The sequence below is a fragment of the Leucopleurus acutus genome, assembly GCF_964270905.1.
Source record: "Leucopleurus acutus genome assembly, chromosome: 1".
Taxonomy (NCBI): Eukaryota; Metazoa; Chordata; class Mammalia; order Artiodactyla; family Delphinidae; genus Leucopleurus; species Leucopleurus acutus.
The window spans coordinates 25,211,016-25,228,194 of NC_139142.1; the positions used below are offsets into that span (position 1 = coordinate 25,211,016).

The 17,179-nt window shown below is 48.1% G+C and overlaps 1 protein-coding gene across 1 annotated transcript in view; it reads left to right on the top strand.

The window, feature by feature from the left end:
- The window catches only part of POMT2 (protein O-mannosyltransferase 2), a 45,390-nt gene extending 29,356 nt beyond the window's left edge, over nt 1–16,034 (top strand). The window contains exons 11-21 of the mRNA XM_082833049.1: nt 4,708–4,777; nt 6,471–6,549; nt 7,930–8,081; nt 8,525–8,616; nt 9,700–9,776; nt 12,975–13,046; nt 13,329–13,388; nt 13,480–13,585; nt 14,425–14,565; nt 14,740–14,854; nt 15,704–16,034. Coding sequence (XP_082689175.1) covers nt 4,708–4,777; nt 6,471–6,549; nt 7,930–8,081; nt 8,525–8,616; nt 9,700–9,776; nt 12,975–13,046; nt 13,329–13,388; nt 13,480–13,585; nt 14,425–14,565; nt 14,740–14,854; nt 15,704–15,809 — 1,070 coding nt within the window. The 3' untranslated portion in view covers nt 15,810–16,034. The remainder of the gene's footprint in view (nt 1–4,707; nt 4,778–6,470; nt 6,550–7,929; nt 8,082–8,524; nt 8,617–9,699; nt 9,777–12,974; nt 13,047–13,328; nt 13,389–13,479; nt 13,586–14,424; nt 14,566–14,739; nt 14,855–15,703) is intronic.
- Nucleotides 16,035–17,179: the final 1,145 nt, after the last annotated feature.

Sequence of the window (17,179 nt, forward strand, 5' to 3'; positions counted from 1 at the left end):
TTCTCTTTCAGATTTTTCATCATTAGTGTATAGAAATGCAAGAGATTTCTGTGCATTAATTTTGTATCCTGCAACTTTACCAAATTCATTGATTAGCTCTAGTAGTTTTCTGGTGGCATCTTTAGGATTCTCTATGTATAGTACCATGTCATCTGCAAACAGTGACAGTTTTACTTCTTCTTTTCCAATTTGTATTCCTTTTATTTCTTTTTCTTCTCTGATTGCTATGGCTAGGACTTCCAAGACCATGTTGAATAATAGTGGTGAGAGTGGACACCCTTGTCTTGTTCCTGATCTTAGAGGAAATGCTTTCAGCTTTTCACCATTGAGAATGATGTTTGCTGTGGGTTTGTCGTATGTGGCCTTTATTATGTTGAGGTAGGTTCCCTCTATGCCCACTTTCTGGAGAGTTTTTATCATAAATGGGTGTTGAATTTTGTCAAAAGCTTTTTCTGCATCTATTGAGATGATCATATGGTTTTTCTCCTTCAGTTTGTTAATATGGTGTATCACATTGATTGATTTGAGTATATTGAAGAATCCTTGCATCCCTGGGATAAATCCCGCTTGATCATGGTGTATGATCCTTTCAAAGTATTGTTGGATTCCATTTGCTAGTATTTTGTTGAGGATTTTTGCATCTATATTCATGAGTGATATTGGTCTGTAATTTTCTTTTTTTGTAGTATCTTTTTCTAGTTTTGGTATCAGGGTGATGGTGGCCTCATAGAATGGGTTTGGGAGTGTTCCTTCCTCTGCAATTTTTTGGAAGAGTTTGAGAAGGATAGGTATTAGCTCTTCTCTAAATGTTTGATAGAATTTGCCTGTGAAGGCATCTGGTCCTGGACTTTTGTTTGTTGCAAGATTTTTTTTTTTTTTTTTTTGCAGTACGCGGGTCTCTCACTGTTGTGGCCTCTCCCGTTGCGGAGCACAGGCTCCGGACGTGCAGGCTCAGCGGCCATGGCTCACGGGCCTAGCCGCTCCGCGGCATGTGGGATCTTCCTGGACCGGGGCATGAACCTGTGTCCCCTGCATCAGCAGGCGGACTCTCAACCACTGTGCCACCAGGGAAGCCCTGTTGCAAGATTTTTAATCGCAGTTTCAATTTCACTACTTGTGATTCGTCTGTTCATATTTTCTATTTCGTCCCTGTTCAGTCTTGGAAGGTTATACGTTTCTAAGAATTTGTCCATTTCTTCCACGTTGTCCATTTTATTGGCATAGAGTTGCTTGTTGTAGTCTCTTAGGATGCTTTGTATTTCTGTGGTGTCTGTTGTAACTTCTCCTTTTTCATTTCTAATTTTATTGATTTGAGTCCTCTCCCTCTTTTTCTTGATGAGTCTGGCTAATGGTTTATCAATTTTGTTTATCTTCTCAAAGAACCAGCTTTTAGTTTTATTGATCTTTGCTATTGTTTTCTTTGTTTCTATTTCATTTATTTCTGCTCTGATCTTTATGATTTCTTTCCTTCTACTAACTTTGGGTTCTGTTTTCTTCTTGTTTCTCTAGTTTCTTTAGGTGTAAGGTTAGATTGTTTATTTGAGATTTTTCTTGTTTCTTTAGGTAGGCTTGTATAGCTATAAACTTCCCCCTTAGAACTGCTTTTGCTGCATCCCATAGGTTTTGGATCGTAGTCTTTTCGTTGTCATTTGTCTCTAGGTATTTTTTGATTTCCTCTTTGATTTCTTCAGTGATCTCTTGGTTATTTAGTAACATACTGTTTAGCCTCCATGTGTTTGTGTTTTTTATGTTTTTTTCCCTGTAATGGATTTCTAATCTCATAGCATTTGGTCAGAAAAGATGCTTGATATGATTTCAATTTTCTTAAATTTACTAAGACTTGATTTGTGACCCGAGATGTGATCTATCCTGGAGAATATTCTGTGTGCACTTGAGAAGAAAGTGTAATCTGTTGTTTTTGGATGGAATGTCCTATAAATATCAATTAAATCTATCTGGTCTGTTGTGTCATTTAAAGCTTGTTTTTCCTTATTAAGTTTCTGTTTGGATGATCTGTCCATTGGTGTAAGTGAGGTGTTAAAGTCCCCCACCATTATTGTGTTACTGTCGATTTCCTCTTTTATAGCTGTTAGCAGTTGCGTTATGTATTGAGGTGCTCGTATGTTGGGTGCATATATATTCATAATTGTTATATCTTCTTCTTGGATTGATCCCTTGATCATTATGTAGTGTCCTTCCTTGTCTCTTGTAACATCTTTATTTTCTAGTCTATTTTATCTGATATGAGTAATGCTACTCCAGCTTTCTTTTGATTTCCAAGTGCATGGAATATCTTTTTCCATCCCCTCACTTTCAGTCTGTATGTGTCTCTAGGTCTGAAGTGGGCCTCTTGTAGACAGCATATAGATGGGACTCAGACAGCTGAGGCTCAGACTTAATCCAGAAGAGGTTACCTGGACACGTGCCTGGGGCACACTGTGGCTGCTTTCATTTCTGATTTAGAGCACACCAAGCCTTGCAGACCCCAGCATGTGGTACAGCTCAGGTTGTCTGGATGTGATAGAGGGCTGCTGCCCACTGGTCATCCCAGGCCTGGGCCAGTCTGTTGGATATCTGCGGGCCTGCCAGCCCTGTGGCTGGGCTCGTCTAGGCTGGTGCCCGGGACCTCCCTCAATGCCTGCGCATCTGCCTCTGACAGGCCAGGGTGAAGCTGCTCTGAAGCACACCTATGGGGCTCCCAGGGCTTTGTGACAAGGGCTATGTCTGGATCTTCTGGTTTTTCGGTCAGACAGCTGGCTACCTGCAGACTGTGCCCTTTGCTGCGGCCGAGAAGAGAACAGAACAGAGGGCATCTCCCGCTCACCTTCTGATTGTCTTATGCCACAGGTGTTCTCTCCTCAGCAAACACCACCTGGCTCAGCCTGTCTCGAGTCAGCTGCTCCTGACCTTTGTGGGGAAGTGGGCAGCTGCTCATCTAAATTTACCTTCTCTGTTCCTTTCGCCACCTCCCCTTATTGCCATGGTTTTTAGCCTTGAAACGTGGCCCGTATGACCACTGTCTTTGCATCCTAGTCCTCGGTAATATAAATTATGACACCATGGGGCAGGATCTATTTCTCTCCCTTATAGTACTGTTATAGATTGTGTTTTGATTCAACAGGCCAAACATAAGCGGTCTGTTGCAATGAGGGGTTCTGAGGGAAGACCAGCTTTCCTTCTAAAGTCATGTGGGCACGGACCAAGTCTTTGAACGTCCCTGTTCTGTTATTCCACTGTGGCTTCCAGGTTAAGGTGGCTGCATATCACTCCAGTGACTAAGGATTCGTGTGAAGGCAGATCACTACAGGCATTCTGGGAAGGGGGAGCTGTCTAGACAAAGGTCTTTGTGTTCTTCATGGCCATAAGTGCCCCTCCCCCACAGATCCATATTAAGTAAAACTTCCCTCCCCTTTGACTTATTTGATTTGTCATCTTGCTGATTCTTCTTCTTTTTTTAAATTAATTTATTAATTTATTTTTGGCTGTGTTGGGTCTTCATTGCTGTGCACAGGCTTTCTCTGGTTGCGGTGAGCAGGGGCTACTCTTGGTTGCAGTGCACGGGCTTCTCATTGCAGTGGCTTCTTTTGTTGTGGAGCATGGGCTCTAGGGAGCGTGGGCTTCAGTAGTTGTGGCACGCAGGCTCCGTAGTTGTGGCTTGCAGGCTCAGTGGTTGTGGCTCATGGGCTCTAGAGCACAGGCTCAGTAGTTGTGGTACACAGGCTTAGTTGCTCTGTGGCATGTGGGATCTTCCTGGACCAGGGATCGAACCTGTGTCCCCTGCATTGGCAGGCGGATTCTTAACCACTGTGCCACCAGGGAAGTCCTGATTATTCTTCTTAAGAGACCTTAGGAGGCAGCGCAGGAATGGGCATTTCTACAGTTGAGTTCTCTAATTCTCTTGAGAGCCAGTGATTTGTCCTGGCAGATTTGTCTTTCCTGACCTTGAGTGTTAGTGTCTACTGCCTGGGACAGAAATTTGCAAGGACCTTCTGTGTTGCTGTGATTACTGCCAACTCCTTTTCCACTGTCATCACTTTTCTAGATCCTCAATGGTCTTGACTTCTTGACGATACAGAAGTAGTTCTTTTCTTTCATCATTTTCTTTGCCTCACGTTTATCAAGTCTATAGCCAGAGACAAGATAATCACTGGCCAAATATGCAGGGTTTAACATTTGATTTTTAAGAGAGCTGGGCAAATGGTCTTTTGCATGGAATTCATATTTGGAAGACTATATTTTTACTTCTAAAAGGGAAATCTTATTATTTAGCTTCCCAGCTTAAAAATCCTCTAGTGGGGGCTTCAGTGCTTGTCAGATAAAGGCCACATTTCCTAGCATGGCATACACAGTCTGGCCCCGTTTGTCCATACCCTCACCAATTCCCACTCTCCTTCCTGCCCACCCTCCCTAACCATGTGAATTCATTTGCCACTGATTCAGATGAGTTTTGCTCTTTCATACCTCTCTGGCTTTTCCCCACTTGCTCACCTGACAAGTTCTCCCTCTCCTTTGAGAGTCTTTTCAGTCATTATCTCTGGGATACCCTTCCCTCATCCTCTGAGACAGTTCACTTTGGTCCCACAGCACTCTGTCAGTACCTCATGCGCATACCACGTTGTACTATAACTCTTTACCGGTAGGTCCTTAATTAATGCTAGCTTAATGAGTGAACGGTTTCAGACATCAATGCTTGTTTCTTCTTGACAGATCCCCTAGACCCTTCACTCCCTGTGGAGTTTGTAAGACATGGAGATGTCATTCGACTAGAACACAAAGAGTAAGTAAATTTGCTGTTTGGGATAAATGAGTGGCATGAGCATCAAAGGTACAGAGCTCTTTTAAGCTGGAAATAAACAGAAGTCAAATGTGGATGAGGCTCTAGTAAATGGAACAAGGCTGCTGTGCTAGAATGGGAGAATGATTACTTTGCCTGTTTTGGCTTTGGGAAGCTTTGGATTTTGAAGGTACCTTTCAACTGCCCTTTTCCTAGGGGGAAGAAAGAAAACAATTGAGTTGCCCAAAGCTTTTTCTTAAGCGGCTGCCTTGAGAAAGGTATAGGAGTCTGTTTCTGAATATAGCAAACTAGTTCATTTAACCAGTGTTCTCACTGAGAATGACTAAAAATGCTGGAAAATGTAGAAACATCTTAAAAGCATAAAGAACTGACAAGATAGTAAGGAGTTACTAGGTCAAAATCTCAGTGAAAGGGGGAATCCAGAGAAAAAGTGGGACACTGTGGCCACTTCTGCCTTGAACCCACAATCTTGAGCTTTGATTTTTGGGTTTTGACTGCCTCTAGAGAGAAGAAGTTTTAAAGTCAAAGCTCTAGGCTCACCCGAAGTGGTAAATTATTGTGATCTTCCCCAAAATTTGTAACCCCCAAAGGCTTAGGGTTAGGATAAATCCGCCCTATCTACCTATATCCAGAGTGTGTTTGGGAGAGAAGGGCGGGGGGTGAGGTTGGTAGGGACACTAAATCTGGTTCCTGAGAAGCTGTAATTACCAGTTGATCTTCACATGGATTTGCACCCCAAATTCCTTTCACCTGGATGGTCTCAAAATCTTCAGGCCATGAATTTAAATGAACATGGTCCTAAGACTGTGGTAATGTTCCCTAGGTGCCTGGCTAAAAGCAAATGTTAATCCTCTTTTGGGAAATACATGGTTATCTATTCCTATAAATAGTTTTTCAGTGACAGTGAATAGTACACAGTAAAAAATAACTAAGCACACAAGGAAATAGGGCACCATGTGCAAGAATGAACAGGAAAAATAGGCAACAGAAGCAGCCCTGCAGAAATTTCATATGAATTGTCAGATACAGAATTTTTTTTTTTAATCAGGGATTTTTTAATATACATATAGAAAAGCTATGAGCAGTGTTTCTTCCCTAGTCAGTAAGATTATGGATACTTAAAATTTTAATTTAATTTTTTTAAATAAATTAAAATTTATTAACTAAATTTTATTTTTGCAAATTTCCAATATTTTTATAATGAACATTGATTACTTATTATGGATAAAAGTAAGGATTATTACAAAAAGCACAAAGTAAACAAAATCTAAATGAAACCCTCCACTTCCCCCACAGATCCCTACTTTGTAAAACTCGTGATAGGAGTAGAAAGCATAGATGGTAGGGAGGAAGTTTACCTATCTCAGGCATACATAGATCACAAATTTTAATTTTCTTCTCCCTAAACCTGCCTCTTAAGTCAGGCTAGCTTGCCTCAAAGCCACCAATGTGTTCAGTCATCCCCCTGCCCCCCACCTGAAGTTGTGGGGTGAACAGGAAGTGAAGCCCCTTTCTTGGCGTATGGTCCAGTACTCCTCGCGATATGTTGGATTTAATGGTTTGGATTCTAATTTTTCTTATCCAAACAGATGACTCTGAGTAGCCTTGGTAAAAGAAGAAACATTGCACATCTCTTTTCTTCAGGATAGTGGCACTTCTCTCTTTTAATTTCTAGGACTTCTCGGAACTTGCACAGTCACTATCACGAGGCCCCCCTGACCCGGAAGCACTATCAGGTCACAGGCTATGGCATAGTAAGTGAGCCATTCGAGTGTCAGCAGGATGTCAAAAACTGTGGGGCCTGGCTCAGGGCCATGTGGCGGAACACATCCTCCCCAGAATTCTGGAATGTTCCTAACGATTGGCTGCACAGGGACTCTTAACATTTAGGAACTTTCTGGCTAGGCTTTTTGCTGTGGGAAAGGCAGCCTATGAAGTCTATTTGTTTCCATCTCTTGCCTCCCATAATTACCATGCCATTTTTATGTTCTGACACTTAATAAATGTCAAATATGAATACTGTAAGGGTCCCTTTTAAAATCATATTATACTTAGAAGCCACAGGGCCACAATATGACCCCAAATGAATATACAAGTTTATCCTTTGCCAGATTCCAAATTCTCATTGGCTTTATTTTTTTATTTTTATTTTTTTTGCGGTACGCGGGCCTCTCACTGCAGCGGCCTCTCGCGTTGCGGAGCACAGGCTCCGGACGCGCAGGCTCAGCGGCCATGGCTCATGGGCCCAGCTGCTCCGCGGCATGTGGGATCCTCCCGGACCGGGGCACGAACCCATGTCCCCTGCATCGGCAGGCGGACTCTCAACCACTGCACCACCAGAGAAGCCCTCATTGGCTTTATTTTTAAGGATTACTTCCCTGTTCCACAGAGGGATATTGTCCCCATTGCTTTGGATTTTTACTGCCTTGGGGTGATGCAGTTAATAGAGGAAGCTCTATGAGTATTTATGGCTTGGGGAGTAATTTGAAAACAGAAACAACTAGTGGGAAAGTAGATTTATGACTATCTGTTACGTTCCCTTCCAAGGGCTTTGGTGCTTCAGTAAAGATTCTGGGTTCCTTAAGGTGGAATTCCCAACCCTCTTTCTATTTGCTCATCTCACATTATACTAGAGCCAAGACTCTGAACTTCATCTTTTTCTGGTGAGCATTTCCTGAGGAGAATTAGACACAACTGTCTTAATTTCCACAGTACGATATCTAGGCCAGACCTTTCTTCGATGAGTGAGTGTCCCCATGGCCACCAGTAATGGATGCAAATAGCCCAAATTTATTTCTGTTGGCACACGGTGATGTCTTGAGTTTAGTTTAAGGGCAAAAACATTTATTTAGAACTTAAACTCTAGTTCTATAAAGTGAAGAATTAGACTTAAGGTTCGAGGAATTATACTACTTTTCTTGGTTGTAATCGCGAGTGCTGGGACAATGGCAGTCACTTGGTATATTTCTGTGGCCCTCTCGTTCCCTTTCCCACCTCAGTCATTTAGGCCAGTTTGGTCTTTGGCCAAACTGGAACATGATGGCATCTGAAAGGGTGACCATCTCCCTTTTCTGATACGTCTTCTCTAAAGTCATCTTACTTTCTTTGTATTTTTTTCTTGATTTATGTGGCAGAATGGGACAGGAGACTCAAATGACTTCTGGAGGATTGAGGTTGTAAACAGAAAATTTGGAAACCGAATCAAAGTGCTGAGAAGTCGAATTCGCCTCATCCATCTGGTGACAGGTTGTGTCCTGGGCTCCTCGGGAAAGGTCCTGCCCAAGTGGTGAGTCTGGGGTTTTGATGTCCCATTAGTGGCTCATGCTTTTCCTTTCACACTACGAGGATACCCAAAACTTCCATTTCGCAGTGGTCGATGTTCACCTCAGGTTTGCTTTTTCTTTGTGGTGAATGGAGGGAGGAAAGGCATCAGGAGTTTTATGGAGCCCAGAGCTCCAGAGTTCCTCTGGTGTTTCGTGTGTTGTAATAGTTGAGCATTTGTACATCTGGCTTGTGATAACTCTCTGGATCTATGTCTCTTTCTAAAATGGGAATGTTGTGTGCTCGACTCCTCCTAGGATAGTTGTGGAATATAAAAGTGTGAGGCTGAAAACAGCATGGCCACTGGGTTGGAAAGAGAGGGGCGCCGTAGATTGAAGAGCAGTTGGCAGTGTTACTCTCCGGTGGGTTTCAGGCCTTCTGAGAGACATCTGTGACTACTTTTCACAGGGGCTGGGAGCAGTTGGAAGTCACCTGCACTCCATACCTAAAGGAAACCCTCAACTCCATCTGGAATGTGGAAGACCATATCAATCCCAAATGTGAGTGAGGCCATGTCCTGGGCTGGCTCTGAAGGGAACATTTCTAAGTAACTCTCATCTTAGGAAAAGAAACCTTTACAGACTCTGCTGCCACTTTATCTTATTGTTGCCATTTTCTTCCTTTTTTAAACCTAATCTCTTCATATGAATTGTCTAGATAGGGAGCTCCTTTTTTCTCCCCACTCACTCAAACTTCCCATCCTCTTTAAACTCCTCTCCCTAAAGTGACCTATGACCTCACTCGGGGCCAGAGCTGGTTGTCTCTGGTCACTTTCCTTGCCTCCCGCTGGATATGACTCTCTTGCCGCCTATAATGCAGGTCCATCTGCTTGCCTCCTGGGCTATTCTATCCCCTCTGTGGTTACCTCCCCACCCTCAAGGCTTAGAGCAGGCAGGTTCTTTCCCTTTCTGCCCCTGTGTAGGCTCCTCCCCTCCCCACATCCAGCCGAGGCTTTTACAGAAAGCAATGGCTGCAGCCCTTGATCTGAGCCCCATATTTATACTACCAGGCTCCAATTGACATTAACACTCCCGCGTCATCTTCAACTCAACGAGTGTCTGGATTCATCATCTGTCCTCTTAAGCTACCCCCTTCGCGCTTCTGCTTGATTTCTCCTCTTCATGCTCCCCATTTCATTCTTTTTACCACCTGATTTAACCAACCAGCTAATTAACTAAGTAATTAAACGGCTCTTTGTTTAGATGCTGGGAGCCATGTGGGGCCCTGGGGATGCCTTGGTGAATGAGACAGGCTCGGTCCCTGTCCTCACTGCCCTGCCTCGTGGGGGAGCAGCATTTGAGGGAGCGGCGTCATGAAGGCTGATGGTGCCGAGGGCTGTGGGAGCTCCGGGGCCAGGGCTTTTCGTCTGTTGCCATTGCCTCCCTCAGAATATCTGCTGAGTGCTTAATACGTGCTCAGTGAATGATCGAGAATCCTTCTGTCTCCTCAACACTCTCACCTGCTGGTTAGCTTGTCAGGAAGGCTACACTCAGACCCTGACAGCAGGGTGGATACCATGGACAGACAGCCATGAGGAGCGGGTGTGTGAGAAAGGTTTACGCCTCTGTCATTTCTTTTTCTAGTGCCAAACATCAGCCTGGACGTGCTGCAGCCCAGTTTTCCTGAGATCATGCTGGAGGCCCACATGGTGATGATCCGGGTACTGTGGCCCCTTCCCATTTGGTGGCTTCTCTAAGAGCTCTTGGGCATCCACAAATTTGGATCATGGATCAGTAACCTTGGTATAGACCCACTGCCCCCTTGTGGAGGACTTAGTGTCTTCACCCATACTGGCTTACTTGGTCTTCAAAGGCATTGAATGGTGGTGGCGATGATGGTGACGGTAATGATGATGAACACTTATGTAGCTCTTATGTGCCAGGCACGACTCTAAGCACTGCACATATATTAACTTAATACTTATTACAGTCCTCCAGAGATTATCGTTCCCAGTTTATCGTTCCCAGTTTATCGTTCCCAGATTATCAATTCCCAGATGAGGGAATTGAGGCACAGAGGTTAAGGAACTTGCCCAGGGTCACACAGCTAAATGTAAGAGGTGGATCCAGGCCTTCAGAGTCAGTGCTAGTTACCACTACACTCCTCTGCCTCTAAGTGAGTCTCACATCTGTTGAAGTGGCAGAGCTCCTGAAAATCATAGTGCCCTTGGTTGAAAATCATGAGACACTGATAGGTGATTCCATCATATGAAATTAGGATTAGTTAGGATGAACAGCTAATCTGAGTGTGTTGTTTATATGCAGCATAAAATCCCAACCAAGAGCCCACTCAGGTTCCCAGACAGAAACAAACTGTTTAGGGGGCATGGTTGATTCATTTTAAGGTTTTAAAGACTCGTCGTTTGTACTGTCTATCGTTAGTAGCTGACAGCTGACATCAAAGGTTTAAGAACAATTGAGAGAAGAAATCTTTAAATGGAGAAAGTTCTACCTAGTAGCTTAAAGTTTCCCCTGTGAATTGGAAAAACCCTGATGCGGTTTCGATGTTGAGGGGGAAACCTCTTCACTTTGGCTTCTGGAAAACCGGTGTTCTGCAGGAATGATGTTTAAGAATCACGGTATCTCAAGCCAGGTTCGTGTATCTGTGCAGGATTGCAGAGAGGTGTAGCAGTTGTTATTTTTCCCCTGGTGAGCCATTGTCAATTGGTCTTTCCTGGAAGTGATTATGTAAGCAGTACTCAGTAAATATAGTTGACTTATTTCAGCAGATTAAATTTAAAAATTCAAAGTTTGTCATTTCTGCACATTGGGAGGTGATGAGTTGACAATAAGCAATCTCTGGGTACCTTCTTCTCTGACTCTCTGTTTGTAGCTGTCACTCTGGCCTGATGACATAGTTCTTTTGAATATGTGCCTGTCGGTCAAAATATCGTTTTAGATCCGGGTAGAATTTTAAGACTAAGTCTAAATAAATAGTCTCGTTTTTTCTTTCATTATCTGAGAGGTAGAGTCAAAGAAGAAAAGGGACATAAGGAACCTTTCTTATTCAACTGATGTAGAGTCAGGATGGGGAGAGAGATCAAAATTGTCTGGACTATAGAAACTGCAGGGGACAGGGCTTCTGCTATCTGAGCAGAGGGCCTAAGGCCTGGGCGGAGAAGGCTGCCCAGCCTGCTGAGGTTAGCTGGAATAAGCCCACTAGGCGTTAAGCACAGAGAACAATGTACAGATACACATGCCTATAATGGTTACAGATTTTCCTTCCTTCCGTTCCCTTGGTTTACTAAAGGAGCTGGATTTCTTAAGAGTTTAATGTGTAGGATGCCCTTGGCTTGGTATAGCTCCGGCTGGAGTGCCTGGGTTTGGGACTGGACTGGACTGGTTGAAGGAATTGATTGCCCTCAGCAGCTGCTCTGGGGTCCAGAATGATTCATTCTTCATTCCAAGGCCCTTCAGATGGCCATGATGGTTCAGGGGCTGTGCAGCTGACCCCTTTGGGCGTGACACCCCACTGGCTCTTTTAACCCTGGAGGATCAATCCAGCCACCATAGGGAGGCCTGCAAATGATTCCCAAGACCTCAAGGAGTTGGGTTAGTAAGGCACTGGGTGGTGGTTCACTGAACCAGACCTGGATCTTTCTTGGGCTAGGCCAGTGGTTCTCAACAGAGGGCGAATTTTGCCTCTGAGGGGATATTTAACAATGACTGGAGACATTTTTGGCTGGCATCATGGAGGGCTAGGAATGCTTCTGGCATCTAGTGAGTAGAGGCCAGGGATGCTAAACACCCTACATGGCACAGGCCAGCCCACACCAGAGACTTCTCCAGCCCCAAATGTCAATAGTGCCGAGGTGGAGAAACCCCAGCCTAACTCCTAGCACCTCACTCCCCTTCTCGGGAATGACTTCTCAGTCTGTCCTGATGACGAGGCTGAGGCCGTCCTGCTGGGTAGGATCCAGGGTCCTGCTCCTTTTCCTTCTTGTTTCAGCAAAGGCCTGATTTTGCCATTTAGAGACAGGTTGTTGGGTATTCTTGGCTGTTGGACTGAATGGGCTGTGTCTGGGTCCTTCAGGCTAAAGTGTGCATTCTCAACCAGAGCGATATCGCTCCCAGGGGGCAAAATGTATTCTTGGAGGGTGGGAAAAAGAAAAAAAAGCCCTTAACTTTTTAATGTATAAAGCACAGGTATTCCTGCATTATGTAAACAGATATACAGAATAGCTATGGTATTAAAGTGTCATGAGGGGACTTATTGTGGTGATTGTTTTGCAATATATACAAATATTAAATCATTATGTTGTATATCTGAAACTAATATGTTATATATCAATTATACCGCAATGAAAATGTCTTTAAAATGTCATGGCGGGGGAGTGTTTAGGGAATAGGTGTCTTAAAAAGGTTGAGGGGGGCAGGCACTAATGGGAAAAACGCTGAGAGACATCAGGCTAAAGTAACTTTTTCGAAGCCCAGGAACCTAGAGTTTCTGGGTTTGTGTTTGAAATTGGCCTTCCAAGGGAACAAGTGAGTCAGCCCTGATTTTCTATGCCCCACCCCATCCTCTTGACGCCTCATCCTTGGCCTGGAGACGGATATGTATTTTGTGCCTGTGGGAAACAAGTCTCCCATTCCTCTTTCTCCCGAGCAGAGAGGGTCTGAATGGACTGTCTTTGCTGGGACATGGAGGCTTGCTTGTTGGGAAAAGTAGGTCAGTTTTTGTAAGCAGGTGGGCAGTGACTGAGAATGAGCACCTGATTCTTCCCTGCAAGGGGAGGGGAGGGGAGAGGAGAGAGGGTTTCTCTTGACACCTGGCCACACGTCAGATCCCCATCCCTCACGTTCCTGTCGGCCTTCTAGAGCTCTGCTTTGACTAGCTTTTCTTTGCCACTTTCCTGCAGGGGAACAATGGCCTCAAACCCAAAGACAACGAGTTCACGTCCAAACCCTGGCACTGGCCTATCAACTATCAGGTAGGGCCCGAGGCAAGAAAGAGGGCGTTGAGATTTGGTGGATGTGGGGTGCGCTGGGGGCGCAGGGCGCGGCCTCGCCTGGCTCGGGGTGGCCAGAGGCGGGCTCTGTCTTCTGCCCCGATTCGGATCAGCCTTCCCAGGGAGCTCCCGTAGAAGGCGCCCACTCCAAGCCTCCCGTCAGGGCTCCCTGTCTACGAAGGGTGACCCGTCTTCCTGCTCCTGGAACTCGTGCGGCTGGGAGGAGCTGAGCTCTGGGCCAGCAGCGTGTCCTCTGCTCCACAGGGCCTGCGCTTCTCAGGGATCAATGACACCGACTTCCGAGTGTATCTGCTCGGCAACCCGGTGAGTGCCCGTGCACCGCGCTTTGGCCCCTGAGCTGTGCCCGTGGAGAGCTGCTGCTTTCTCTCACCCTCCTGTTCTCGTTTCCCTGCAGGTGGTTTGGTGGCTGAATCTGCTGAGCATTGCCCTCTACCTGCTCTCAGGGAGCATCTTTGCTGTGGCTCTGCAGAGAGGGGCACGTCTGCCCGCCGAGGTTGAAGGTCAGGTCCCTGGGCTCTCCCGCCCTCCCACCTAGCAGTCAGGAGGGCGCCTGCACTCGGGGAGGGCCCGCCTGCTGATGGCCCTTCCTTTGCCTTTCCCTCCCCTTCTTCCCTCCTCTTTTGCTTTTTAGAACTCAGTCACCAAAAGCCCAGTGCTGTGTTAAACACTACATCCTCCCAACAACCCTATAAAGTAGAGTTTATTACTCCTGCTTTATGGATTAGGAAATCAAGGCACAAAGAGGTTAGGAAACTTGTCCCAGTAAGGGATAGAACTGAGGTTCACACCCAAGCGGACTGAGTTCACAGCCTTCACTTTTGACCTCTATGCTCTATGCAGAGCTTCCCACCTTTTCTCTTCTGCCCCTTCCTCATCCCATGGCCCTGTCCTCTAGTCACGTAGAGAGCAGCCCCCAGGCCGTGGGCCACAGCATCTGAGACATTCACACAGGCTCTCTCTGCCTCTGCAGCTCCGCGTCTGAACAGACATAGTCCCCGACCGCCCCCTCTCCCACCTCCGTCCTTACCTCTGCCCGCACCTCCGCCCCGTCTGCTGCTGCAAAGACCTGCATGACAGCAGAGATATGGGAGCTGGAGCTGGAGGCCAGGCTGCCTGCTGCTGGGGTTTGGCGCCCCTGCCGTGGGTGCCGAGGCCTCCCTGGGCCGGGTAGCAAGCAGTTGCTCCTCTCCTGCCAGCTGCTGTAGGATTGTTCAGCTTGGGCAGAGGAGAGAAGGAAGGCTTATGCAAGTCACACAGCAAGGAAGGGGCAGAGCTGGGCTAGACCAGGCTCTCTGCCCGCTCCCTGTCGGCTGACCGGGCTGTGCTGCTTGGGGCCCAGGGCTGTCCCAGGTCCTGCTGCAAGGAGGCGGGCAGCTCCTGCTGGGCTGGATGATGCATTACTTCCCGTTCTTCCTGATGGGCCGGATCCTCTACTTCCACCACTACTTCCCCGCCATGCTCTTCTCCAGCATGCTGACAGGTCAGCACTGCCCTCCTGGGCCTGGGGAATGAGGGCGGGGCCGGGGAGGAGGCCACCATGGAGCGCCCGCGCTGGGGGGAGCCCTCTGCTTCCCTGACCTGGGGGGCTCCGTCTGCTGCCTCCCCAGAAGGCATCCTCTGCCAGACCGGTGCGAGGTTTCTCTTCCTTCCATAGGCCTTCTGTGGGACACACTCCTGCGGCTCTGTGCCTGGAGCCTGGCCTCCTTTTCTCTGGCTGGGCACGTACACACGCTGGGAATCCTGAGCCTGCTCCTGGGAATTGCCTACAGGTGAGCACCCCCTGCACCTTGCATTGCTGCCCCCCAGCACTGAGGCCTCGGTCCCAGGTGCGTTTTAGGACCCCCTGGCATGCTTTTGAAGCACACTGGTGTCCGGCTCCATCTCCAGAGGTTCTGATTCAGTTGAGCCCAATTTGGATCCCGTGGTCCAGCCACAGTTTTTAAAGCTCCCCACGTGACCCGAATGTGCAGCCAGATGGGCGAAGCACGGGCTACCTCTCTGCATTCTTTCCTCTTGCCAGTGGCTCCCAGCTTATGGACCACTCCGGCTCACGTGGGAGGGCGCCCCTCTTTAGTCACGTGGCTCCCAGCCAGAACAGCTCTCAGTGGGGTGAGGGAGCGGATGGTGGAGGGGCACCCGGGCTGTGGTGCGGCTCAGAATGACTAGGAGGGGGTGTTGTTTGGTAAGCCGCCCTCTTCCCCACCTCGCAGGCCTCACAGATCCGCGCTGAGAATCACTGGCCTTTAGGGGCGGCGGGGCAACATAAAAGCCTGAGCAGGGAATCGGGGGCCTGAGGCCCGGGAGCATTTCCACATTTTAACAAAAGGTCTGGGCCAAACAGTCCATGACCAGACCCTGGACTTCTCTGTCTCCTGGGCCTCTTGGGAAGAGCCCTTTCCCTCACTGGCATTAAGCCAGCCTCTTCCAAGTTCACAGCCTCTGGTATGGCCAGGTGGCAAACTCACGCAGACATGGTGACCAAAAGGGGTGGGTCTTGTAGGTAGAGAGGGTCCGATGAGCCCCGGCAGGAGGAGCTGAATCTCATGGGTCTGCAGGGCACCTCGCCTTCACTGAGGCGGCAGGGCGCCCACTGCCTCCCCCTGGGTTCTCTCCCTCAGCTTCTACCTCTTCCATCCTCTGGCATATGGGATGGTTGGTCCGCTAGCCCAGGACCCCCGAAGTCCGATGGCAGGACTAAGGTGGCTGGAATCATGGGACTTTTGAGGCCACTGCAAGGACTCCAGCCTGGGTCCAGGAACTTCCTGGGGACAGCCAGCTGTGGAGCCAGTCCCTGGACCCTCCCAGCTGTGGAGGAAGCTGCCTGAGGAGCCCGCGGAATTCTGCCGCCTGCCAGGACCATGCCCTGGGAGCATACCCGGAGTGTAAGCCACTAGAGAGGGCCATGGCTCTGCTCTAACCACAGCCGGTCCTCCGCTGGGGCTGGCTCAGCAACAGGCGACACATCTCTCAGGCCCGTTTCCCCAAGTCTGCAGCATGAGGAGGGATGCGTGTGCAAGAGGGTGGGTGTGAGTGTGTGGGGGAGTGTGCGTGTGAGGGTGCGTGTGTCCGTATACCTGCGGAAGATAGACCGTGACTGTGGACAGCTGAGTGTCATAAACTCTAAGAAGTCGTCCAGGGCTACAGTAGTATTCTCTGGGGGTTTTTCACACTGGATTTGCTTTGTAAGATTCATCAAAAATTCTCAGACCTCCAAGAAGACTGAAAGCACTGACCCCACCTTGGGATGTCACCAAGGGCAGAGCAGATGGTATCGTCACGGCTGTGCTGCCCTCCTTCCCACAAATAAGCAAATACAGCTGAGGCCCCTGAGCTGGAGGGCCCGCCTCCCAGCTGCTTCCCCACGTGGCTGCTGCCGGGAAGTCTCCTCCGTGGCCGCAGGCGGCTGGACTTCTGCCTGCGATGTGCGCAGAGGACTGGGCCCCAGAGCGAGGCAGCTGAGGACTCACCAGCCCTGTTGGCCCTCTTCAGCCCTCGGTTCCTCGCTGTCTGAGAACGTCACGTCACGAGGTTGGTGGGAGGGGTGGCACCCTGTCCTTGGCTACTGTGTGTTCTCAGGCCCTGTGAGCCAGAGGTGATTTCTGGCTGCCCATCCCTTACCCTCTGCGTCCAGCCTGACTGTGAGGGTGGGCCCAAGGCATTCTCCTGATTGCAGGGAGAGCCTTTGGGGCCCCTCTCTTAGCAGCTGAGGTGGATGTGTGGCAGCGCAGGGATGTGTATGGTGCTGGGCTGGGGTCCCAGCAGGGCGTCGGGGTGTGGGCTGCCTCGGCCTTTCCGGGCTGGTGTTCCTGTCACTCACTAAGCTTTCCCCAGTTTTACTTCTCTAGTCCTCCCCTGCTGACAGCCCCCTCCCTTTCACTTCCTTTCATTTCCCTTGCTCTGTGTCACTGTCTCACCAATCTCTTTTTCCCCAGAGACCCAGAGCACCTAGAAATGCCTTGGAGCTTCTCCTCTCTACCACTCTGAAGCCCAAGCAGGAAGCTCAGAGCTGTTCCTTTTACTTCCTCCCCATATGAAAGAGATAAAGAAAACCCTTGGGTTAGCACTGAACAAACCCAAGGCCAGTCCTCCAGCCG